Source organism: Brachycentrus maculatus, unplaced genomic scaffold (assembly GCF_059751285.1).
Source record: "Brachycentrus maculatus isolate JH-2025_06_01 unplaced genomic scaffold, ASM5975128v1 h1tg000131l, whole genome shotgun sequence".
In the NCBI taxonomy this organism is placed as follows: domain Eukaryota; kingdom Metazoa; phylum Arthropoda; class Insecta; order Trichoptera; family Brachycentridae; genus Brachycentrus; species Brachycentrus maculatus.
Genome location: NW_028280884.1, coordinates 55809 through 81883, shown reverse-complemented (window position 1 = coordinate 81883; position 26075 = coordinate 55809). Strand labels below are relative to the sequence as shown.

The 26075-nt window shown below is 42.3% G+C and overlaps 2 protein-coding genes across 13 annotated transcripts in view; one reads left to right on the top strand and one right to left on the bottom strand.

The window, feature by feature from the left end:
- Positions 1-9665, bottom strand: part of LOC148309302 (IQ motif and SEC7 domain-containing protein 3-like) — a 113045-nt gene extending 103380 nt beyond the window's left edge. For 8 of the 9 annotated variants that reach the window (XM_088260337.1, XM_088260334.1, XM_088260342.1 and 5 more), the window contains exon 1: positions 3302-3502. The gene's annotated coding sequence lies outside the window, so the exon portion shown is untranslated. Of the gene's footprint in view, positions 1-3301; positions 3503-9542 lie in introns of those variants that run through there. The other variant, XM_088260338.1, reaches the window with a different exon arrangement.
- LOC148309301 (tyrosine-protein phosphatase 69D-like) lies at positions 5477-25562 on the top strand. 4 transcript variants are annotated; one of them, XM_088260332.1, is made up of 26 exons: positions 5477-5762; positions 8249-8387; positions 10724-10992; positions 11333-11473; positions 12168-12310; positions 13242-13467; positions 13890-14122; positions 14210-14407; positions 14497-14682; positions 15363-15517; positions 15871-16008; positions 16370-16558; positions 16757-16872; positions 16946-17818; positions 17908-18023; positions 18202-18326; positions 18407-18554; positions 18916-19092; positions 20796-21010; positions 21181-21281; positions 21357-21877; positions 22187-22361; positions 22449-22564; positions 22641-22772; positions 22958-23245; positions 23324-25562. In XM_088260332.1, the coding sequence occupies exons 1-26, from the start codon at positions 5684-5686 to the stop codon at positions 23399-23401; spliced, it is 5277 nt and encodes a 1758-aa protein (XP_088116458.1). In that variant the 5' UTR covers positions 5477-5683; the 3' UTR covers positions 23402-25562. The 4 variants fall into 4 exon arrangements, with proteins under 4 accessions (XP_088116458.1, XP_088116456.1, XP_088116459.1 ...); XM_088260333.1 differs by having other exon boundaries at positions 5478-5762; positions 21357-21844; XM_088260330.1 differs by having other exon boundaries at positions 21181-21877.
- Positions 25563-26075: the final 513 nt, after the last annotated feature.

The following is a 26075-nucleotide window of genomic DNA, read 5'->3' as shown; positions in this document are numbered from 1 at the left end:
ATTTTACGACAAATTATACATTGTATCAAGTAGTCCAACATCTTCCCTCTCCTGTATTCAATAGTTTCGAGAAAAAATCGTAATTTTTTTTACAGTTGTAATTTAGCACTTGCATTGGCATTTTCTGGCAACATTTCGGATTGAAATGCAGCCTCCATCGTACGGGTTCAAGTCATGATCTATCATTCGTGTCACACGTGGCGAAACCATGCCAGAAATCCTTTCTTAATGTTCCCATTCATACCTGATGCAAACATTACTCAGAATCACTACCTAAGTTTTCAATCATAGGTAGAATGATTAATGTTACTCAATGTATAAAGTGATCACTTGAACCATTCGATGACAGATTATGAGCCCTTCAATTAGATACAGGTTTGTCGAGGTGCTATGTAATGGTATGGAACTGCGCCCATTATGATGCTGGCTACAATAACATGGGAAACGAAGGCGGTTCAATTATTACGTTGGCAACGGTAAAATAGGTTGCTATTATCATAATAAAATAATTGCGATGGCTCATTTCTGATAATGATACTCCGCTATGGCGCAAACTCACAAGAAAATCGTAATGCAAATCTGTGCCTACCTGCCGATTATCTACATAGAACATACAGCGAAGAATGTTTGACAAAAATAAACCGAATTTTGAGAAAACTAAGCGTTAATACCAGTTTTAGGATATGTCCAGAAAATGCCTCGAGATTTATAATCTCATTCTCAATAAAGACTTCATCTATTTTGATACATCAATAAAATAAAATTAATGGTTATCACGTTCGGTCACTATACGCAAAGTACCTTACGTGGTAAGGCTCTCGGTTCGGTTCCCGGCGGGGTAACGTTTAATATAAAATAATTCTTAAATTGTAATATGTCTCCTTCTTCTACCATCTTTTCCAACTGTCCAATTTAAACACGGCAGTAATGTCCTTCACCCTGAACCCCTCCACTTACGTCGTCTGTATCCCATGAAATATATCCCACTCCTCTGTCTAATAATGTGTAGTGGAGGACTGATAAATTCTCGTCGTGCGATCAAAGATCGCGTTAACACGGCGCCGATCTGAGGAACAGCGAGGACCGCCACGCCACATCTCGCGCTGGCCGAGGTGGACTTTCATCTCGAGGCGGAGTTTTTCTCGGCAAAGAGCGCTCGGTACAGATATGTTCGCGTTGAATATTAAAATATGGTAATTAGTAGAGCGTACAGCGAGCAGCTGACATAACAACCCGCCAGATGAATCGTCAGTACTGGCTTCTCACTATTTGCTCATCATTATTCAGCTGGTCTCTCGGCCGACCGGCAGTTTCGCGAACCACTTCCAAATGTTACAAGACACTGTTCGTTGTCTTAGTAACATATTATCCAAATTCCAAGAAGGCACTTTTCACCGAATATGGGCGCTTGTGCACTACCGGCACTTCAGTTAGCGTGATAAAACGATGGTTGGCTTGGATTGGCTTGTGCTTTTGTCCATCTTTATTCGGATCGGTGCTCTTGATCGGTGCGTGAACACGTTGCGCGTAAATTCGATCACGCACCGATCAAGAAATCCGATCCGAAGAAAGATGGACAAAAGCACAAGCCGATCCGAGCCAATCGTTGTTTTAAAACGCTAACTGACGTGCCGGACGGTAAAATTACACGGAATTCCGGGTAGTGGACAAGAGCCCTATGGGCCCTTGAACACTAAAGGAATTTTACCGTCCGGCAGTCCGGTTAGCATGATAAAAAGGGTGATTGGCTTGTGCTTTTGGCAGTCTTTCTTCGGATTGGTGCGCTTGATCGGTGGTGATCACGGTGCGTGTAAATTCGATCACGCTAAACTGTCGTAGTCGCTTTTATTTTTAAAAACCGGACTGCCGGACGGTAAAATTCCGTGTAGTGCACAAACGCTCTATGTGTTCAATTGTTTGCGAACAGCATACGTACCGCTACTGAGGAGATTTCATCTTTTATTCTTCATCTCCACTCCTTATCCGTACCCAAATGTGCACAGGGCACGCGATCCAGTTAACACTCTCCTTATCATTCCCCGTTCACTTTGTGTAATACCACTTTAATAAAAGTGGTATAATGTAAGTGAACGATGAATAAGGAGAGTGTTATCATACCACAAAGTTAAAAATGCATTTAATATACAAAATGTACGATCCAGTTAACTCGATCGTTAATTATGAGGAGGCAAGGTGTTCAGCGCTGCGCTCATAAAGGAGTGGGACGTATTCGACGCGTACGGATGACGTAAGTGAAGGAGCTCGGGGCGAAAGACACGACGGAAATGAAAATAGAGTAGTAATAGCCGGTAGGAAAAGAATAGCGGCGATGGCTAGGGCACTCGGGGTTGCATACCCGTATTCGTACAAGATTTAGGACATACGAGTTATTGGAAATGGGGAGGGGATTTTTACAAAAAGAAATGTACAATAATTAAGTTATTGCACCGTCATTAATGTGCGTATGAAGCGGAATCTCTAAAAGTTGACTAGTTGAATAAAAATATATACACAAAAGATGAGATTACCACTTCCCGTATTTATTTCAGTACATTGGCGGGCTTATTGCTAAAAGGTAATATCTTCCAACCAACTAAAGACCGAACCGTACCTTACTCACATCCATTGAAAATTACAATTTTTTAGAAAATAACCAGTGCCCATGTGAAAACGTAAACAAACGCAAGCCACTTTGTTGTGTTTAAATGTTTTTTTTTTCTAAAACTATAGTAGTGCAAGTTATTGTTCAATAAGAATTTTAAAAAATGATAAACACACGCATAAGACTACTTAAAACCTTATATGTTATTATATATAATTAAGTGTACAAGTAGTTTATTTTTCTTCTTCCATATAATACACGTAGAACACTTCTTAAAAATCAGTTAAACATTAATAAATAAATTCGTACAAAGTACTATATATATCATATTATTTAAATCGTAAAATATACAGTTATAACATAAATAGGCGAATGTAATAAATGACAGTTTGCACAACCGCTACGTAACAAGAGAAATTAACACAACTGGATGCAATAAATATATTAACTCGACCCAGGGTGAGAATAACGAAAAGAACTGGTTTATTTATGTAAATCCCCGATAACCGAATCCTCGCAAAACTGTCAAAAAATGAAAAACTAACATTCCCCCCGCTGAGCGCGGGCGCCATTTTGATTAAAAATTCAAAATTACTATCTTTAATTAGCCTTTTAGAAGAATAAACGTATTCTAAAACTGCAATAAAACTATCTCAGAATTCTTCGGTAATATTATAGCATTAATTGATTTTTCCTTACCTATTGAAAATACTCCGTTATTGTCGTCGATTGAACAGTCTGACATTTGTTGTATTGTATTCACTGAAACATTTAAGATATATGAACGAATTCACTTGTAACACTAGTTTCACACTATCACCGTACCGAAGGTACCAATAGTAAATTCACCTTTGTTTTAATATTTTTTAACACTGGTTTACAAGAAATATTGCGCGGACACGAACGGCACAACCGACACCCGCGACGAATCCATAGAACTGCTTGTTTTTTAGATTGTGAAGTGTAAAGCTTTTAGTATTGTCTCGGTTGAACTCTGCAGGCTGTTTTATGAACTAAACTACGAAGTCAATAAATTCTATTTAGGTACCTATACGAAGAAACCTTCTTTACCGACATAATAAATGGAGGTATTCTTGCATTTATTTTAATTTTGTTTTTACTAACTAATCACGCCGTTTCGCAGCCGGGTTTAGGCAAAGAGAATAGAAAGCCACACCAGATTGCTTACGAAAAACAGACATTTTGAAATTGGCGCTTATGTTGCAAACGATATATAAGTATCAAGTATGAGCCTGAAGTGCGTTAATAAAAATATTCGTTGACCATATAGCGAAAGATCTATATACAAAAAAAAAATAATCCTCTCCCTCCTGTATCCTATAATATTCCATTATAAATCACCCCTTTTTAAGTAAATAACCGTCACTTGATTAAGAAACCGAAGCCAGCGTAAGTTTTACGTAAAACCCATTCGTTATATGTATGTGTAAAATAACAAAAATAAAAGGAGAGTAATGTCACTATTTTCTTTATATAATTAATGGTGCTTTTCTAAATCCTGGATGACCCCGTTGCTACCGTAAGATGAGGCCATTCTGTTATGCACCTGAACAGAATGTAATATTCGATAGGATAGACCGGCAACAAATTTTTAAGATACTTAACAAAAGAGGAATGAATTAGAAGGACAGTAGAGCGATATGAAACTTGTACCGGAAAAATAGCAATAATACTTAGTGGAGAAAGTTGTGCGGAAGCAAAAGTTGACCAAGGAGTGAGAAAAGGCTGTTTAATGTCCCCAGAGCCGTTGAATTTGTTGCATACAGTAAGCCATTGACGAGTTAAGTGAACATATGGTAAATTGGCCAGGGGTGAAAATACAAAGGCAGAGGATAGACATAATAAATTATGCAGACGATCTAGCACTGATTGCTGACACTGAAAATTAACTAAATTAAGCGTTAAGTAGAATGGAAATTATATTGACAAACAGAAAAACTACATGAATGGTGGTAGGAAGAGCAATTAAAAACAAACATTGTACTAGGTAATAAAAATGTAAACAAGTGAAGGAATTTGTTTATTTGGGGAGCAAAATTACTAACGATTTTCGATCAACATCAGAAATTGTCAGCTGAATAAAACAGGAGAGAATAGCATTCAATAAGAAAGCTAATAATAAAAGTTGTGAAACAAGAAAAATCATTATCAAAACTCTGGTCTCTAGCATACTGTTGTATGGAAACGAAACGTTGACTATCGGGCCGGCAGAACGGAGGCAGCTTTTGAAATGTAGTGCTACAAGCGCATGTTCGGGATTCATTGGTTAGAGAACAAATTGGGAGCAGTAGGGGTATGGAATCTGGAAGCTTATTCAATAAAGTTGTACAAAGACGAGATAAACGGATAGGCCATAATATAAAACACCCAGGCCTGCTTTTTACGATTGCGGAGGGCATGTGCGAAGGCACAACTTACAGAGGGCAAGCCAATAAAACTATATGGACCAGATTATCTCCGACATGCGCTGTAGCATATATAACACGAAGCTTTCTAGTAATGTTTCGACTAACAAAATGCACATTCAATGCGACCTTATAAGCCCGGTCGCTTGTGTAGAAACGCGTCTGTTATTGAGGTACCTACCTAAATATTGTATCGTGTCTTCGCGTACACGGCCGAAGTTTTCCGAATTCGTTTTCAATGTATCACTAAAAATCAATCAATTCGCTTATTTTTTGCTGGATTTTTTAGAAGAAAAACTTTATTTTAATTTGATAAAGATATTACTATATTTTGAATGAACCAAATCAACCTAAAAAATAATAATAATTGGGGTTTTAAAAAGCGTAAACGCTCGCTTACGTGCTGGCTTAGTCCTCAGCCATTCTCATCTACCATCTACGTCATTTAAATCTATGGGATTGCGCACGGCTTGTGGGTGTCAGCTAGGGGCTGGGGCAGTTTTTATTATTATTTATGTGTAAATATCCAAAGTTGTGTGATACCGGACACTCGGAAAAAATATGTGCGAATTACCCTCTTAGTTTAGTGCCTAACTTTTACACGAGGCGGTGACTTTAGGTGAAAACCGAACTTAATAAAGCATCCGCCATCACAATGGGACTGTGCGCGAGATGGTTTTTATTAGGTCTTTACGTGTTGTTTATCATACATTTCCGCAATATTTTTGCGAATGGTGAGTAAAGAGTGTGTTCATTATTACGTATTTGCATAAACCGCGCGGTTATTATTAGTAAATTGCGGTATCTAGATTCGCTTTGTATACAGATGTATAGACATTGTTGTCTTAAATGTGTCGCTTCCGCGCAATAATATACATTCATTATTCGTTATTGGGATATCCCGCCGCGCGTGTTGACTAACAACGAGACGGCATAACGTCCCTGTTTTATCTCGGCTCCACGTTTCCATGTTTATCTGCCGAATGTTTTGTTATGTGTGGACAGTGACCGGCCCTCTTTGCGGTTTTTATCTTCTCCACTAAATAAACTGATAAGAAAAGCAAACGCGTTTTGTTTTTGATTCATAAAAAGGTTTCCCTAATGTTGACCGACTCGTCTGTCGTATTTTCTCACATTGAGACTAAAGTTGTTTGCACTGTGAAATCACTTCATTTTGACTTTGTTTTGTTTATATACTGTCGATTTTATATTCAAAACGATTATTAATTTTAATGTATTTATTGTAACTGCAGACAGTTGGAAGAATTCCATATTGAATTGTTGGGTAATATATCCAAAATAAAACACGGTTTTTGTTGGATTGAATTCTATATTTATTTATGTATATTTCAATACGTGACGCATTTCGTCTTCTTAGGACATTATCAAACACTAATGTTTGATAAAAGTGTTTGATAATGTCCTAAGAAGACGAAACGCGTCACGTATTAAAATATACATAAAGAAATGTAGAATTCAATCCAACAAAAACCGTGTTTTTATTTTGGATATATTACTCAACTATTAATTTTAAAACGAATAATGAAAAGGTATTTTTTTAAGATTGATAACAATGAGTGTAAAATGTCTCTAACTGTAAATTTGATGTTTTAGAGTAGTCATCAGTTTTTGTTTGTTCTATTTAATTGTAATATTTTAAAATTAAATGTAAAAAATAAGAATAATAAATAACTAGACACCAGTTAGAACACTTTTCAAGGGTAAAAACTAAAGTAAAAGAAGAATAACGTTTGCATAACACCGTCATGAAAATTTTATATATAACAGTACATTTCATTAATTGATTCGACAGTCACTTTGTGGTAAAATCATCAATTTTTAATGAAAGCTTAAAAAACGGGTTTGAAAATGATGCGGAATGCTTTAAAACACGTGTCACTGTAGATTTTAAGAAATAGTGGTATTACTAAGTAAATCTTAATTAAAAAATATAACAGTACAGTCTGTATAGTTGGTCACTGGATATCTGACATGCAGAAGTCCAACAGGTCATGCAAAATATGAATAATTTATATTATTATATTATTTTTTGACATCTCAACAAACATGACGAAGAATATGGATGTTTGGGTATTAACAATGCTTACGACCATCATAGGCTGGTTTAAGTGATCACCTTACACACGTGTAACATTCACCAATTCTACCCATGATTGACAGCCACACAACAACTTCTTGGAACTTCTATACGTATTGTTCAAATTCGAAACATGTGTTTGAATCACTAGAATTTCACTAGACATCTATGGTGAGATGAAAGAAGCTTTTTATAGAGCGGAAACTCTTTTATTTGTATGTGAGGTCCGAATCTTGGATTATAATCACATACATGAGAAACGGTAGAAAATATCCTTTAAATTTTTTTATTTTAGCTTATAATTTTACCAGTCAATTTATTTATATGATTTTGAGTGTGTCCAAATACTTGTTCTGGATTATCTCCTATTAGGAGTTATATAATGGTGGGGACTGACCGGAGCCATTTGGTTGTAACGTAACACGCCACGATGCGAGCATTTGTATAGTCAGCACAGTGAGCCGAGCGCTCCATCCATAGTCGGAGCGCTCGCCACAAATGACTTTACGTTACGACGAAATACTCCCGTCAGTCCCCACCTTTAGAGATAATCCAGATTTGTGAACATGTATTTGGAAACATGTGAACATGTGATTTGTGAACATGTGTTCGACCAATATTGTTTTTATAAGCGCCCTTGAGGTAGTGTTTTACGAAAATGGCGCTACACAAATTATTATTATTATAATAGCCACTTATGCGATTGAGGCAAGAGCAGATACTTCCAGAACAAAATCTCGGCTTGGAACCTCCGAGATGAAGACTCTCCGATCCATAACCGAAAACACATTGCGAGACCGAGTAAGAAATACCGACATTCGAAGCATGTGTAAGACGGAGGATATCATGAGGTGGGGACGACACGAAGGCGATACTGGAAGGAACATATAAACAGAATGTCAGAAGACAGACTTCCACATATCGCCCTCCAAGGCAACCCTGAAAGACGCAGACCCCCAGGCAGACCTCCGAAAAGATGGAAAGACAGCTGGGAGTCGACATCCCAAGAGCGACATGCGGAGACACAAACAGATCCCTAGGATCTACAAAAAGAAGAAGAAGAAGTATTTGGAAAAACTCAAAATGTTGTATATGAATAATTGTTTTGTTTGTATCTTGCAGAGGTGATTCCGGAAATAATCCAGGTGAAAGCGGAGGGTCACCTGGGGACCAACGCCACCCTCTCCTGCGTCATCACCCCCGCCGACGCCGTCGTGGAGTGGACCTTCCACGACACGCCCATCCTCATGGATGGCAAGCAGTGAGTCCAACCCAACATCCATTTTGTGTTTATTCAAATGTTCCTTTTATCAAGCAGCACTCCCCGCGCCAAGCTTCAAGGACCGGTCCTGCATTAACGCGGATTCATAAGTCGTCGTAAAGTCAATTTATATTTTCCAGTAACTTTGTGGTAAAATCTATCCATTTTCAACCGTGTATGGTGTTTGAAAATGATGCTGAATGCTTCGAAACACGTGTCGCAATAGATTTCAAGAAATAGTGGTATATACTAATTGTTTATAGATTTGACGTTTAATTTGTAGAACTCCATTTTAATTTATGCATTAAATGTTAAATCCAACGCTGATTTTTCGAGTCTACTAAGTTGTATTTTATTGTTAGAAAAACACATAAAAATCAATTTCGTGACAATTGTTTCGCCTAGTTATGTCATTTTCCATTGAATGTTGAACATTTGTTTGAAAATGCCATAACTAGGTGAAACAATAATCACAAAATTGATATTTATGTGCTTTTCTAACAATAAAATACAACAAGTAAACTCAAAACTGTTTGATTTAACATTTGATACATAAATTTAGTAATTGTATTTACTCAAAATTAAAATAAATTTATATTGATAACTCGATGCCATCTATTCAGTAAAGCAAAACTTGTGTTATATATAATAATAAAAAACAACTGTACAGTTTTTTCCACACTTCTTTTTTTTGACCAGTGAGCTGGTTTTGTTGTTACCAACATTATCAGACTGGTCTGTCCCAGTCTGATGATATTGGTAATGACAAAATCCGGTCACTGGTACAATAAAAGTGGAAAAAAAACTATGTGGTTGTTTTATTATATGAAATGCAGCTTTACTTAGTAAGAATAAAAATTAGTCAGCGAGAAAAGCCAGAGAATGATTCCCAGTTGACTAATGATTAATCGTGATACATATAAAATGAACAATTGTTCGTTATTTAAAAGATGGCAATGACGACGCGTAAATCCCGAAAGCAGGTTGATGGAATGCAAACAGCAAATCGCCATTGCGTTGTATTGACATCCACATCTGTACTTATGTAAACACCAACTGTATTCATTGTTGGCAAATAAAGTTGTTCCAAACGATATCGTTGGATCATATCACTGGACAGTTTTATTATCTTATGAAAAATCAAATAGTTTTTACCTTGGATATTATGATTGATGTAACTGCTGACTCAGTCAGGCCGACCAAAGAGTGGTAGCATTTTTATTTAATGTATTTAAAAAAAAAGGTTTTGCTTAATTTTTACCTTCTTATGATGTATAGGGTTTATTCTTCCTTTAACTATTTTAAGTATTATTATTATTATTTTAATTGTATGATTTTTCAGTTTATTCCATAATGTAGCTTGATATGAAAGAGATTTTAAATTAGATTTTCGTAGGAGTTGTTTACGTTGTATGACTGCGAGAACAAAGTGTCAGCTTTCATTTTGATGAAGTAAATAACCATAGATAAAAAGAGTGTTCAAAAATTTTGTACAAGATTTTACATTTTGATAATAAATCCCAATTTTTAATTGTAAAAATATTTTCCTTCAAGTCATTTATATTTCGTGAGCAAACTGCAAAAATTTTACCAAGCCAATCTATTTAATATTGAAGTAAACTCATTTAAATAGTTTATAAAGTTTTTTTTTTATATTTGTTTCTCAAATTTTGGTAAAATGTCGTTTTAATCTTTGGGTTATTAAAAAAGTAGGTTAAAAATCGTCAGTTTTTTTTCATATTATTTCTCAACGACAATGCTTGTTAACAATGTACCAGACAAAAATTTTAAACAATAGACCTATTTATGACCCTTTTTATATTCATTGTGAGTCAGAGGTTCTCAACATAAGATGTGACCGGATAGTTTTTTGTTATAATATTCTATTGGATATTTTTATAAATACATGTATCGAATATAATCTCGACATATTCAACAAATGAGCTAGCCAGCGATATTGACCTCAAATACTTAACGCGCCGTATGACGTATTCGTCGAGTAGTTGACATATTACAAACATTTCTATAATTGCGGGTATTCTTTTTTATACCTGAATGTACAGGATGAGACTTGTTGCATTCGAGTTATAATACAGCGGACATATCACGTATGTTCGTACAGGTAGGGCGGTTAACGCAATAATTCAAGATTTAAAATTAAAAAAACGCAATTCAGAAATAGTAGTGGTGAATCATTTAAACATTATCGCTCGTTCAGTTTATGCGATACGCTCTATATTTAAAATAATATTCGAAATTAATAATCCCGCCATATTATAATCCAGCAGTGCGTGAATGCAGCTTGAATCGAGAGAGACCGTTATTTTGAATTCCAGGTACCGCTCGTCCCTGCAGAACGTGACGCTGTCGGTGGACGCGGACGGTAACCGCGCGCGCGGTGTGCTGGCGCGGCTGCACGTGGCGCACGCCACGCGCGCTCAGCACGGACGCTACGCGTGCCGCGCGCGCTCGCCGGGCGCAGGCGAGGCACGCGAGGGCGCGCTCGCGCTCGACCTGTCGCTGCCGGCGCGCGCCGCGGGCGCCTCTCCGGGCCCCGTGCGCGCCCTGCCCTCCTCCACGGCCGTCATCTACTGCATCTTCGAGGGTTAGTACCGAATCGATTTCTCTTTGCGCTAGATAATATCCTGCAGCGTGACTACATTGCTGCGGATTTTTATTTACTTTTTGTGCCAGTTGTTCCTGTGTTTACATGGATAGGTAATGGATGTTTGGACTTTACAGGTCCTTTATTTGCTAATGTTTACCATTCTGTCCTTGTTTGAACATCCGTTCCGTTTTGCTTTTAAAACTTGTAAATATTATAAGCCACGTGCGAGTGAATTTGCCTCTAGACGAACTAGTAGTACTATTAGTAGTTTCAAATCAATTTGTAGACAAGATTCTTGAATATTGGACATATCCACAGTGTCGGTGATTTATTGCAGGATTCAATCTGACGGAAGTGAAGTGGCGCAAAGATAAAGAGATGGCCAAGCTCCCTCAGGAGAACCAGCTGTCGGTGCAGATCAACGAGACCCACATCAACGGCTCTCTCAAGCTGGCTGACATCTCCCGGAAGGACAACGGTCAGTGCGCCGACTCTTTCCTCCTTCATACACGATGCGGCTAATTTAACCGAGGTCTAAACGAGGTAGTTTAACCGAGACAAGGCAAGCCCAGGATGATGCGGGAGATATTTCTTCCTTTATTGCTGATTAACCTTTAGCCGCCCAGTGGTCCTTTACGGGAACCCGGATTCGCGTCGTTCAATGCCAATCGGTTCCATACAGGACCGGTTGATTGTGATGCATTTCACTATTGGATTACGCTGATATATGACAATAGTATTAAAAATATGAATATCTTTGAGATACTGATCCATTATTTTATTTTTGGTTCCGATAAATATTTCAGTCATCATGCGTAATATTAGTATTTGTACCTGCATCACAAGGTTGACTCTTGGGAGATGCGTCGTGTTTTATAAGGTGGACTGTAATAAAACAAAGCTGCTTTATTACGGTAAATTATTATAAATAATATCTTATTTTGATAACGCTTTATATTTTACCTAAATAGGACGACTAATTTTAGGGATTTAATTATTTTTATAACAGCTACGCGTAGGTAGCAAGTCGCGCGAATATTTCACAAAAATGCTCGGGCAGGGCGCTACCCTTTTTGCACGCGGCGCATGTCCGTCTAAAGGTTAAAGTCACATTTGCAAAATAAGACAGGAGAGAGAAAATCCATCAATATTTTTGTAAATTTTAAACTCAGGAACGTACCTGTGCGGAGTCCGGGACGCCATGCTGAACCAGATGGTGGTGGAGAGGGTGGAGCTGCTGGTACTGGAGAAGCCGCAGATCAGCATCGACTTCATGAAGGCCGTCGGCGCCAGGAAGATCTACCTCAACTGGACTGTAAGTAATAACTAGTAAGGATATGCGGAAAACATGTGCGCGAGAGCTAAATGCGGAGTAACTGAGGCAGCTGAGACCGGTGTGATTCGGGAGAGTTAAAAACAGTCTCTGAAATATAGTTTACCCACGCGGAAAGTATAGACGATTTTAAAATGTTTAAAATCCATTGTTGCTCAACTATTATGCTATATAAGTGGGCTTACCTCTACGAATATTGCCTAAGTTTGATTCTTCTTCTTCATGAGCCCTCTGTCCTCCATTGCTGGTTACAGGCCTCTTCTCTTTCTTTCCATTTCCTCCAATTGGTTGCTTTTACCCCCTATAATTACTTTGATTACTAACTAACTAACCATCACGCCGCTTCCCCGCCGGGGTAGGCAGAGCGAATAGAACACCACACCACTCTGTCCTTGCAAACATTCTTCGCCTCTTCCACGTTCATGCATCTCCTCATACATACCCGCCGATTGTTTTGACTCCTAACCTGACCACTTATCAAGTATTTGGCATACTTGATCATGCCAAGTTTTTCTCGGCCTTCCTCTGCTTCTTTTTCCAATTACATTCGCCTCATTTGTTTTACCGTTCTTTCCTCACTCATTCGTTCTACCATGTCCAAACCATCTCAACACACCTTTTTTAATTTTATCGATAATGCTTGTCTCAGCTTGATTACAGCTCAGTTTGATTACAATGTCTATATATTTTATATATTTTTATTTTATTTCACACTTTGTATGACTCACGTTCCTGGATAAATTAATGGGAATTCACTCAACCTTAGTACATTGTCTCGTGGTATCAATGATGTTTTTATGCCAATTTAAAATTTGTACGATTTCTCTTCCCAGATGAAGTATGGCAGTGTAGTAGGTCGCGGTGTCAGCGTCATTTTGTTCCGTTTTATAATTTCTACGACTTGTGATCCCAGGTGAACGATGGCAACTCGCCAGTGGAGGCGTACAGCCTGCAGCTGCGCAAGAACGGCACGGAGACATGGACCTACCACTCGAGCCCCATCAGCCCGCTGAGCACGCAGTTCGTGGTGTCGGACCTGGAGCCGGGCGTGACCTACCAGCTCAAGATGCTGGCCAAGAACTCGCAGGGGTACGGCCCGCCCTACGCCGATCCGCGCTGGATCACCACCCTCGACGAAGGTAGGATTACCCACCTTTTGTGTTACGCTAACAAGAGATTCAATTCCTGATTGCTCCAAAAGTGACATGTATTCATTCATTCTTTGGGTTTAGAGAGACGGAAAAATAAAAATAAAATTTGTCCGCCTCTGTAGCGTAATAGTCAGCACGCTCGGCTAACGTACTGGAGGTCCCTGGTTCGGTTCCAGGGGGGGGAGGATCAAATAAATAGAAGTGATTTTTTTCACTAATATTTATTCAATATTGACCCTGGACTGGTACCTGAAGCGGAGGGCTTATCACCCTTCCTTTATGTTTTAACGATCAAGATAACACTGCTTTCATATGATGCAGTGCCCTATGCACCATCGGGTGCAGAAGAAGAGAAATTAGTCTTGGTATATTATATAAACTAGTGTTATTAGTATAACGGTTGTTGTCAGATCCCCGGTTCGTGCCGTCGCTGGTGGTGAAGGGGTTCACCATGTCCTCGGTGACGGTGGGCTGGAGCGCGCCGCCCGAGCCGCTGGCGGAGTACGTGCACTACTACGAGCTGCTGGCGCGCGAGCCCGGGCGCCCCGACACGGCCGACAAGGAGGCCGTGCACTCGGGCAACTACCGCAACCTGCCCTACATGTTCGACAACCTCACGCCCGACACCAGCTACATCTTCAAGGTGACGCATTCTTATAATCATTCTCCTACTTTGCCATACAACGTACTGAGATGTGTTTATTAGGATGCTGAATGTGCGTATGTGCAGGTGCGGTCGTGCTCGGAGCTGACGAAGGAGTGCGGCGCGTGGAGCCAGCCCGTGAACGGGTCCACCATGGATGGCGCGGCCGGCCCGCCCTCGGGCGCCGCGCTCGTGTGCCGCTACGACCCGGTGAGCGGCACCGCCATGCTGTACGCCACCTGGCTGCCGCCCGCCACCCCCAACGGGAAGGTCATCCGCTACAACGTGAGTGCACTCGGTCTCGCTTCAGGCGGGGCGGTCCAACCGACTACCCAATGATATCCTACTCATCACCAGTGAATGTCCGCTTCCAGGTGGAGTTGTTCAGCAACGCGTCGTTCCTGAACGCGGACGGCAACCTGGAGAGTCTCTCGTGGGGCCCCAAGATCCGGCACGTGCAGGCCACCGCCAACTCCACCCGCTTCGAGAACATGGCGCCCAACACCAACTTCACCGTGAAGATCAGCGCCGTCACCAGGACCAAGAGGCCCGGGGAACCGGTAACTGACGATGCTAGCGTGCTCACGGCAGGCGGAAGGAAACTGAGTTTGGTTCCTCGAGCGAGCTAACCATGCTCTATTATTTATTTACTTTCTGTCAGACATTTGTATCTAAAGTCTTTAATTTTTTGCATATTTATAAATATTGTGATTGGTTAATTTGATTGGTGTTAATTTGAAATTCATCATCATTCCTATAGCAATGCGGGCCCGAATCGGCGTGGTACATTTCCAAGAATTTCTGTCGGAATGAACAAATGTGACAATGGACGTTATGTGCATCCCTTAAGGGTATGTTACGACCGACCGTAGTGGGATTCATCCCATACCCTCAGACAAAATAAGCCTTCTCGGGGAAGAATGACTGCTGTAAAAATTTAACAACAATATTCAACAGACAATAACGATCCAAGAACATGTGCTTAAACTATTAAATTGTATGGGATAGAATGGCAGTATTTAATATCTCAATTATGCCAGCTCCCATTCGTATGCCAGCTAAAGCGCAAAACCTCAGAGACAAAACCATCATGTCAGATCACGGAAGGGCGGCAAAAGAGGATAAACACAAGTTCCATTTGTAATGTGTTAGTCTGGAAGATACAAGCTTTTGTTTTTTAAGTTAGAAGTTTTTTCCCATGATGTGTGCGAATCAATGATAACGTATGTACACTTTCCAGGTGACAGTTTGGTGCACGACGCCTCCGTCGGTGCCCCCGCGCGACTCCCTGCAGAGCCTCCGCTGGGACAAGGTCCGCGAGTACGACGGGCGCTGGCTGTTCCGCCTCTACATGCCGCGCATCAGCGAGCGCAACGGGGCCATCTGCTGCTACAGGTGAACTATTCACCGAGTCCTTGCTGTTAGTCGAACACTGCCTCTCTCGTGATCAACCGCCGTTGGCTTCAATCATCAGGGATCCGGAATGCTTTTACTATACCCTGATGTTAGCTCTTATAATACTCGGTGTTTGAAGCGCTACGTGCAGCGCAGTCAAGTGATAACTGGAGAAGAGTCATTGCTTCCACAAGGGTCACAACCTAATGAGGAATAAGACGGAGAAGAAAATACTCTGTGACTTGGGTAGTTTTGCTCGCGTTGTGTGGAGTCTGTTTTGAATTGGCATCAACTTTTGCAAAATTATGCCTGGGAACAATATTTTTTAAGTAATTTTGTTATCGGTCATACAGAGTATTCCTGGTACGCATGAAGAACTCTCAGCGGCTGGCCGACATGCCGTCCCCGGAGCACCTGGCCGTGTCCTCGTACCGCCAGGTGCACAGCGCCCGCTCCGCCGCAGGGGCCTACCTCGCCGAGATCTTCACCAGGTACGCATGCCTCCAATATCATTGCAAAGGCCGCTTGCCTGTAATCCATGGCAGCGCAGTCAAACTTGTACGATGTCACAAGTCTGTGAAATCTACCCTGAAAACCTACTAGCTCTCTCCCCTCTCGACCTAGACTAGACCTCCTATCTTCATCATCGGCTCGATGCCACTGTTTTTCATTCTTACATCTAAATTACAACAAACTATTGAATCTTACATCAAAGTTTGTTGTAAGAACAGTAATTTCCTTACCCTCTATCATCTACGTATGTCATCTGTATCCCATTAATTTATGCCGGGTGGAATTTTATTTATGAACACATTGAATTGATGAGATTGGCTCGATACGTTTGTGTTGCAGCAACACCCTGCCCTCGGAGGTGATCTTGGGCGATGGCACGTCCCTGAATGCGGGGGACCCGGCGTCGGTGCGGCAGTGCGGGCGCTGCGCCAGCCTCGCCCCGCGCCCCGCCGCGCTCCCCACCCCGCCCTCGCAAGAGGAGCTGCTCACCGAGATCGTGGACGTGCAGGAGGTGGAGCGGAGAGAGAAGTGAGTCATCTTCCTCAGTGAGTTGTATTCTCGGAACACCAGATTTGAGAGATTTCTCGAAGCGAATACGCACTATCTACTGGAGAACTAATCAGCCGGATTGAGTATTCTAATGTGTTTTCTCTCGATATATTTAGAAGTATGTATAGTTTATTTCTAGTTTTAAACAGCTTAACTTTTCGTTCCTCGATTTTACAGAGCGCTCGCTGATGCCAAGACTGACCCCGTTACCACTACGGCCGTCCCGACCACCACGGTGCTGCAGGAGGAACCCGCAGAAGCCACCACCACCGAGAGCGTCGACGAAGATTACCGTAAGTTTCCTAAAAATCAAATTGTTTATTATCCCTTGATAAAGTTAAACCCCGCAATATCGTCTTCTTCCAGCTGCCTCCACCGAGAAGAACGAATCTGACAATAGCAAACCTGCTAAAAAGAAAAAGAAGATCCGAAGGCAATTCCCGACGGACGAAACAGCCAAGAAATTGGCCCTCCAGGATCTGCAAGATTACCAAAACTCTCAGCCCGATAATACCCTGGAGAAACAGAATCCGGTGGTCGGGTACAATGACGAAAAGAAGTTCACCCTGGACGATGACTTTTATATCAACAGGAGAATCTCCCACCAGAACAAACCCGGGACACTGGAGAGCTTACGGGACAATACCGAGAAACAAGACTGGAAGGATGACCGACTCAAAAATGATTACGCAGACAATAAAAGTGACGATAGTCTGGAATTTGAAGAAGACGACGTAGTTTGGACGAATAATGACGAGGAAGATGTGGAAGAGTTTGTGATGCGTCCTTCTAAAGCAAATAGCGAGGAAGATAGGCGAGCGTTTGCAGGCGACGATTCACAATATTTGGGCAAGCACAAAATGGTCGCCAGGGACGCGGGCAATATCGAGTCTCGAGTCGGTCTGTATTCCCGCCACGCCGTCTGGAAGCGGCAGGTGGAGGAGACGGACAACTTCGCCAAGCTCATGGTGGACCTGGCCAACGAGACGCCCACCAAGCTGGAGGCCAGCCAGGAGGGCATCGCGCGCTCGGACCAGAACCAGGGCAGGAACGAGCGCCTCAGGAAGCTGCAGGAGCAGAAGGAGCACAAGGGTGACGCCGAGCAGGCCGCGGTCGCGAGCCCGGCGCCCGAGGAGGGATCCGCGGACTCCGCGCTCCTTCCGGAGGACTCCTCCAGCCAGATCTTCGATGGCCAGCTAGATATCGACTCCAATTACACGGGATTCGTGGAACTGCTGGGTAAGCTATATTTTCTTCATCTCTCCGTATGGCGGTTAAGAGTTTGGCATACGGACACATGGCGAGTAACTGACCGTTGATGTTTCCAGTTCATTCGGAGGGAACAGAGTGGGCTCCGGTCTACAGTAACTACTTCTCCGTACTGAACCCTGGACCTGATGACATCCCAACAGGAGACAGCATATTTGAGACTGCATTATTAAAGGTACGTTCGTTTATTGATTTCGTTTTAATGGTGAACCTTCCATAAACTGCTGGCCATCCTTTTTTTTACATTTTCTGCAAATTTTGTTTCTGTTGCATTGTGTTATCGTGTAACTCCTCGATTGTCCCGCTCTATCCTCCTCTCTGTCGGGTGAGTGACGCGCTACTTGTGTTTGTAGGGGTTCGCTGTTGCCGTGGCCATAATGCTGCTGTTGATGATAATATTCTGCGCATTCCACGCTCACGTTCGCCGCAAGGAGCCGCAACACGGCGTGGAGATGAACACCCTGCAGACTACGCTGAGGTAAACACCCGCACGCTTGTTTACTGAGCGTAACTCGTTAGCCATGTTTTCCCTGGGTTGAGTAATATGACGTGTTCCAGGAATATATACCAAGGTCTGCGCGGAGGGCGGCACCAGCTGGTGTCGCACAGCCCCCCCGACATGCCGCCCATCTCCAAGGAAAACCTGCTCGAGGCCTACACCGAGAGGCAGACGGACTCGGGCTACGGCTTTCAGCAAGAGTTCGAGGTATGTTTGACCTTCGCAGCATTGTTTCATATTGTATTTTATCTACTTATTGGCTACAACTCTCGCTAACTTATTTTCTACTAAATGCGTATTACCTTGCTCGATGCCTCGTTACGTTGTCTTGTAGGAAATCAGGCACTTGTATATAAACAACTAATTGTTTATATTTTCATAACAATATAAAATGATACTTTTGACAAAGGGATGGATCATGTGTCATTGTGCATGGTCGAGTATGGTCGATGGAAGATCTCATTTTCCAAATCCAATTGATGGACATTTGCTGGGGAAAATATGTTTTAGAGCTTGCGATGTGCCGGATAGAAGTGAAGTATAACGGCAGTCGCTGTATGTGTTACAGCTCTTGCCGGATTCCTTTCCGGACCGGACCACCGAAGCCTCCGAGGCCAAGGAGAATCAGGGCAAGAATCGTTATCCGGACATCAAGGCGTACGACCAGACCAGAGTCAAGTTGTCCTTGCTGGACGGCATCCAAGGGAGCGACTACATCAACGCTAACGTCGTACTGGGCTACAAGGTGAGGACCCATACCCGTACCTCCTTCCCTGCGGAACCTCCTCCTCTTTTTTTACCATCTCTCTTTATCTTCAACTTATTTAAATGTTTTTAATTCATTTTATTACTGCCTGCCCACTTATCAAACAGATAAAAGGGCGACAACCCACCATCCATACACATATAGGGTCCGCCATCTAAAGTTTTTTTTTTCAACTAGTGCTTATTTCGTGAATGGTAACACTTAGCTCATGTCTGATTTGACAGATAATTAGTTTTATCCTTCCGCTGAGCGAATATGGTTGTGTATACGCTTGAACAACGCTGGGAAATATTGCGACATTACTTTGAAAATCATGGTAATGTTGCAGAATGTGTGCGAAAATTGCGTACGGTTTTTGGAAGAAGAGAAGCACCGTCAGCTCCGTATGTTCGTTATCTTGTGAAAAAAGTGAAAGAAACTGGCATCCTCATCGATAAACCAAAGCGTGAAAAGCCAAAAACAGTGCGTACACCCGAGAATATCGATGTTGTGGCAGAAAGTGTGCGTGAAGCGCCATCAACATCAATTCACCGTCGTTCTCAACAATTGAACATTTCGGAGACATCATTGAGACGAATTTTGCATAAAGACCTTGGTATGACGCCATACAAAGTCCAATTGGTTCAGGAGTTGAAGCCAACTGACCATCCAATGCGTTTTCGCTTCGCTGAGTGGGCCTGCGATCGACTTACAGAAGATGCCGATTTTGCCAAAAAAATCATCTTTTCGGATGAAGCTCATTTTGATCTTGGCGGGTATGTAAACAAGCAAAATTGTCGTATTTGGGGCACAGAAAACCCGCACGCATACATTGAAAAGCCGGTACACCCAAAACGAGTCACTGTTTGGTGCGGATTTTGGTCCAGAGGCATAATTGGGCCATTTTTCTTTGAAAATGAGCAAGGAGTGGCCGTTACAGTCAATGGCGATCGTTATCGGGCCATGTTGAACGGATTTTTGTTCACAAAAATTGAAGAGGAGGATATTGGCAACATTTGGTTTCAACAGGACGGCGCTACGTGCCACACAGCCGAAGCTACACTCGATGTTTTGCGCCCTGTTTTTGAAAAAAAAAAGTTATTTGGCGGACCCTTTATATACATTACTGCTTACTTAATTTTACCTACATACTTGATATTTTAGTTAAAACGTAGCGAATTCTTCATACTGCAGATATTGACGGTAAAATGCTGATCTTGGCGGTGCCATAATTTGACAAAATATATTTCCATCTCGTTAGCCATATGTATCGTGTGTTTGTAAGTAAGAGAGAGACACATGGTACAAATGTTTGCTTTGCAGTTATTACACATCATATTAAATACTTTACTCCTTCAGAGCTTAAATGGAAAATGTATCACCTAAATGATTTGTTTGATATCTGTTGTAATAAAACAATTCATGCAAAAATACAAGGGATTAAAAGTGTGATTGCACTGCGTGCATGACATGCAAATTATGGAAGTAGATTGAATGTTGAAATGTTGATGGATGTAAGAATGGAAAATAAATAGAAAGGAATGTGCATGCTCAGACAGGTACAATTGAAAAGGTCAAGAACGGGTCTTCGAGGCAGTTTGATCACGCAAGTGATATTATGCTGAAATGTCGGGATAGAGAAGATGGATAACTAGGCAGTCGGATCCGTATCTAATTCCGTATGATTGTCCATCGTGGTCCAGGAGAGGAAGAAGTTCATCTGCGCGCAGGGCCCCACGGACGTGACGGTGCACGACTTCTGGCGCATGATCTGGGAGCACAACCTGGAGCTGGTGGTCATGCTCACCAACCTGGAGGAGTACTCCAAGGTCAAGTGCGCCAAGTACTGGCCGGACCAGCACCACGCCGACAAGGTGTACGCGGGCAACATCCACGTCACGCACCAGGGCGAGAAGAGGTACTTGCACCATCTCTGTGTGAACATTATCCAATTACCGTTTCTACAATTTCCTTTGCGTATCAACCTAATTGAACCAAATAGTCTGACTAGGTATTTTATAAAGAATGTAACGGATGGGTTGTGTTGCTAATGTATGTTGCGAGCTAAGAAAATTGTGTATTTTTAAGATATTCCGACTACATCATCCGAGAGCTGAGGATCAGCAAGCAGCCCGTGTCAAACGGCGACGGCGAGATCATCGAGACCAACGGGGTGAAGAAGAACGGAGGTACTGTGCTAGCGCTTGCTCCTTCGTCTGTCGTACACCCGTCGGGCGGTCCTCACGCGGCTCTGTGTGTTCCAGTGGGCGACATGAGCAACGGGAACGGGAACGGCGCGGCGGGCGGCGCCTGCGAGGAGCGCGTGGTGAAGCAGTACCACTTCCTGATGTGGAAGGACTTTGTGGCGCCCGAGCACCCGCACGCCATCCTGAAGTTCATCAAGCGGGTGCGCGAGGCGAGCAGCGGGCGCGCGGTGCTGGTGCACTGCTCGGCGGGCGTGGGGCGCACGGGCACGCTGGTGGCGCTGGACCACCTGCTGGAGCAGCTGGCGGCCGAGGGGCAGGCGGCTGTGTTCAACACCGTGTGCGACCTGCGGCGCCAGCGTAATTTCCTGGTGCAGTCGCTCAAGCAGTACGCCTTCGTGTACCGGGCGCTGCTGGACCACGCCTCCTACGGGGACCGCGAGATCCCACTGCCGCGCCTCAAGGCCGAGCTGGACCGCCTGCGCCAGACCGGTGAGGGCAAGGCCATCTGCGCCATGGAGGCCGACTTCATGCTGCTCAACTACATGGTGACTCTCTCGAACTTCCATTATATCTCTCTCGTAGGAATGATTTTTCACATATGTATTTAAAAGTAAGTTTCAACGTAATGTTTATTCTTTAATAATAATAACCGTCTAGTGGCTTGCTTATTGCTCAACAGCGATACAGTTATGACCAACAAGTTGTAATTGTATCAATTAATTTCGATGAATCTCGGCAAGAGGTGCTATCGAATTAATATAATGGAATAACCGGAAATCAGACGCTAACAGACTAGGAAAATCGTGTCTGTACATTTGTACTTTATTATTATGTATTGTTAGAAAATTTTGCGCAATAAAGATTGTTTTTTCGGTGTTATCTTGTAGAAAAAGTCACTGGCCATAGCGGAAATAGAACGTGCTAGCGAGGCGGGCAGCGCGCCCGAGCACGCCGCCAAGAACCGCTCCGAGGCCGTGCTGCCGTACGACCACAACCGCGTCATCCTCGCCCCCCTGCCCACCAGGGAGCACTCCACCTACATCAACGCCTCCTTTATAGAAGGTCAGTGCCTCCCTCTGTCTCTAGTACGGTCTATAGTACACTGCCGGAACACGAGCCCACCACAGTCCAATTTGATTATGTTTGCAGGTTATGACAATTCAGAGTCGTACATAGTGGCCCAGGACCCCCTCCCCAACACCATAGCGGACTTCTGGAGAATGGTGTCGGAGCAAGGGATCTCTACTATCGTGATGCTCAGCGAGGTGAGTACCGCCGGCCCGCTCCGCCCGATGCAAGAGTGGGGTCAGCAGTCTGTACTGTACGGTGGATGTGTTTCAGCTCGGCGAAGGCAAGTGCCCTCGCTACTGGGACGACCAGGACATCACCTACGAACACATCACCGTGAGTTACCTGCAGAGCGAGTCCTGTCCATACTACACCCGCAGAGAGTTCCAGGTCACCAACACTAAGGTAATACCTTTCTCCGTCTCTTTCTGGTCGTATCCTTCATATCAATTATAATTCTGACCCGTCGGTTCCTAAAACTAAAGCATTAATAGTAGTGGATAAGCCAAAGCCCATGTGGACTAAGACATCACTTCCTGTATCAGCCATACAGGAATTAGATAAATTTGTTTGTGTGTGTGTGCCTACAGAACCAGGAGAGTGCGCGGGTGACGCAGCTGCAGTACCACGGGTGGCCCACGGTGAGCGGGCAGGTGCCGGAGGTGACGCGGGGCATCACGGAGCTGGTCGGGCAGAGCGGGGCCGCGCCGCCCGCCGCGCCGCCGCTGCTCGTGCACTGCAGCCTCGGCACGGAGCGCTCCTCCATGTTCGTGGCGCTCAGCATTCTCGTCACGCAGCTGCTCACCGAGCGGCGCGTGGACGTGGCCACCGTCACGCGCAAGCTGCGCACGCAGCGCATGGGCTGCCTGGACACCTTCGTGAGTATACTCTCCGTGGCCCGCCACACCTACCGAGTACCGGGTAGGCCCCTAGTAACCCGTGTGTCCGCTCCGCAGCTGCAGTACGAGTTCCTGCACCGAGCCATCCTGAACTACGCGGAGCTGCACAACTTGCTGGGCGCGGGGGACAGCTAGGCCCCCGGCGGCCCGGACCCGTGTGACCCGACCCCAGTCTGGTAGCGTAGTGTCCGTCGATCATCACTAGGTTTATCGTTTTTATTTATTTTTGTATGATATTACATTTAATATATTACGACTTTTTTAACATTTGATATTTAAATTTAAGGAAAATATACCAATTTAGCCCATTTACTAATAATACAGCATGTTGTTAGGTTTTGTATTTTTTAATAACTGAATTTAGATGAGAAATGTTAGGATTTTATATGTAATTTTGTAACCCGAAAATGTTATATTTTGTATGTCCGGGAGGTGTCCTTACCGTTATATCGCTTCCAGATTTATTCAGTGCCATTTTCATTAATTATCCACTAAAACGAGTCCCATTTCTGCAAGGAATTGTTCGGTCCCGTTAACTGTGTCTCCCTTGTTGGAGACGTGTCAGATTATATACCTCCTTTGTATGTGCCATACGCAGAGTCCCATTGGACACAAACACGACTGTACTCACCGTAAGCTAAGTTTACAAGTTTGTGTCGGATGACAAGAGTAATCTGGCCAGCGTAACACCCGCTACTGTAGGTGTAGTCATTAATACTGATCCTCGCGTCCATTGACGGGCTTCATTTGTACTGTAATGTTCGGTTCGGTCATTTCTTCAGCTTGATACAAATATTCACAGCTTCATCCTGAGATATTTATGGTTGTGAAACACTTTTAGCTGACCAAAATGTTGGCTACCAAATTGGATTCATTTTGACATAGTCTAAAACCAGAGTTGTACGCTTTTAAACTATGAAATTTTGTATTGATTGTTATTATTTTCTGTTCTTTTTTGTTTATAAATAAAAATAATACTTGACTCTGGCAGAAACATCCTTTCACCGGGTGACTGCCAAATCATTAATTTGAAAAAAAAAAGAGAGTTGTGATATGATTGGTGGTAGAGTTGGAGCGAATTAATGACTTTCTATAATACATTTTTACAGATTGATTTACAAATTATATGTGATAAAATAAATGATTTTATGGTCTTATTAATGAATCGAGTAAAAAATTAACCCGATTGAATTACAATTGTTATTTTATTCTTCCGCTCTCTATCGTCACCATCGTCACCCGATGTCCATAGAGCGTCGCATCGGATCCATGCAAAGATAATAGAAAGCTTATTAGGCGAGGAAAGGAAAATATTGTGAAAGCACAGATTGTTACGAGGATCAATATTAATAACTATCACAAACGGTACAAGTTGTCGGGAACACCTCCCCATTTCAACAAATCCAGTTCCACCTCACCCCAATGTTGGTGCTACTTCCATCACGTCTCATCACATCACATGGTTTATTATATCCAATCATTGGATTCAGCACGTCTCCGAGCGCAGATATTTGAGTCGAAATACTTAGTTGTTTTTCTAGTCGCTATTTGAAATTAAGTTAGGCCATTTATTTGTCTTCTTCCGCCTGCAAACATAATTACTATTATTCGAGTCGTTCTATGGTCACTATAGCGATTGTTTAAATTTAATCCTTTTTTACGAATCGTTACGAATCTCAGGTATTCCAATGTAGAATGCGTTAAATGAGCATTGTGACCGAGTGATATATTTTTATTTTATTAACAGTAATGTAGATTGTAATGGTATACTCGCAACTTGTGGTTTTATGATTTTACGGGTAAAAATAATAGTATATTATTGTTCCGTAACTTTATAAACTAAAACGTGTTATTATTACATTTGGTAATCATTTCAAAAAGAGAAATATATTTAGGATTTTTTTCTTCTAAATTTCATTGAACTGTGAAAGACAATCTGAAAATGTTGAACAAAATCCCGGCGACGAGTTGATTTTTATGTTGACCCAGCTGGAGATGCAGCCCGAGTTGTGACATTCTCGCTGTCGGCGCATACACAAATTTCATTGTCAATGTGCAAATTGCCTTTACGGTAAAAAAACTGTATGGAAATACGAACTTTGGAGTAATGAATACACAATGTTGCTGAGAAGAGACGTTGTCGCAAGTTGCGAGTTTACCAATAATGTTAATCTGTGTTAATATTAGTAGACTAACATGTTTTGTTTATCAAGTGACGAAATCGCAGTGAACAATATTATTTTTTTACTTTGTTTAAACTAACCTCCGAACGTTAGGGGAGATAATTTTACGTAAAGAGAATACTCCTTATTATATAATGCGTCTTAGTGAACTAGTAACCTCTACATTTCTTCCCCGAAAGCACAATGTAAGAATAAAACAAAAAATACAATTCGCCATTTAACTGTTGTATTTTTTATGCATTTTATAAACACAAGATGGGAATGTATCCATAGGTTATGTCACACCCGTTGCGCTTTTCAAAATGCAATTACTTTTTTCATCTTACATTTACAGTCACAAATTTATTAAATTTTCTCATAAATATTTTGTACTTCAGTTTTCCACCTACCTGTCTTTTGTTCTGATCCCGATGGTTCTCAGGGCGCCGTGTCGGATCGATCGTCGATTACAAATATTCAAAATAAATATTCAAAAATATCCTTTTATGCAGATTGCAACAGGGTTTAATAGCGTCAGGTGTGACATTATGAGTATTTTTTTTTGTGAATATAAAAGAAAAAATATTTTATTTGTGTTTTCTTTAAGAAAACAGAAATATTGCAATGTAGCGAGGCGCAATAAGCTT

Excerpts from the sequence above, each read along its gene's own strand:
- LOC148309301 (XM_088260330.1), top strand. The coding sequence starts at position 5,684 with ATGGGACTGTGCGCGAGATGGTTTTTATTAGGTCTTTACGTGTTGTTT. Across the intron at positions 12,311-13,241 it reads AGATCTACCTCAACTGGACT|GTGAACGATGGCAACTCGCC; the intron begins GTAAGTAATAAC and ends TTGTGATCCCAG. Across the intron at positions 15,518-15,870 it reads GGGGCCATCTGCTGCTACAG|AGTATTCCTGGTACGCATGA; the intron begins GTGAACTATTCA and ends TCGGTCATACAG.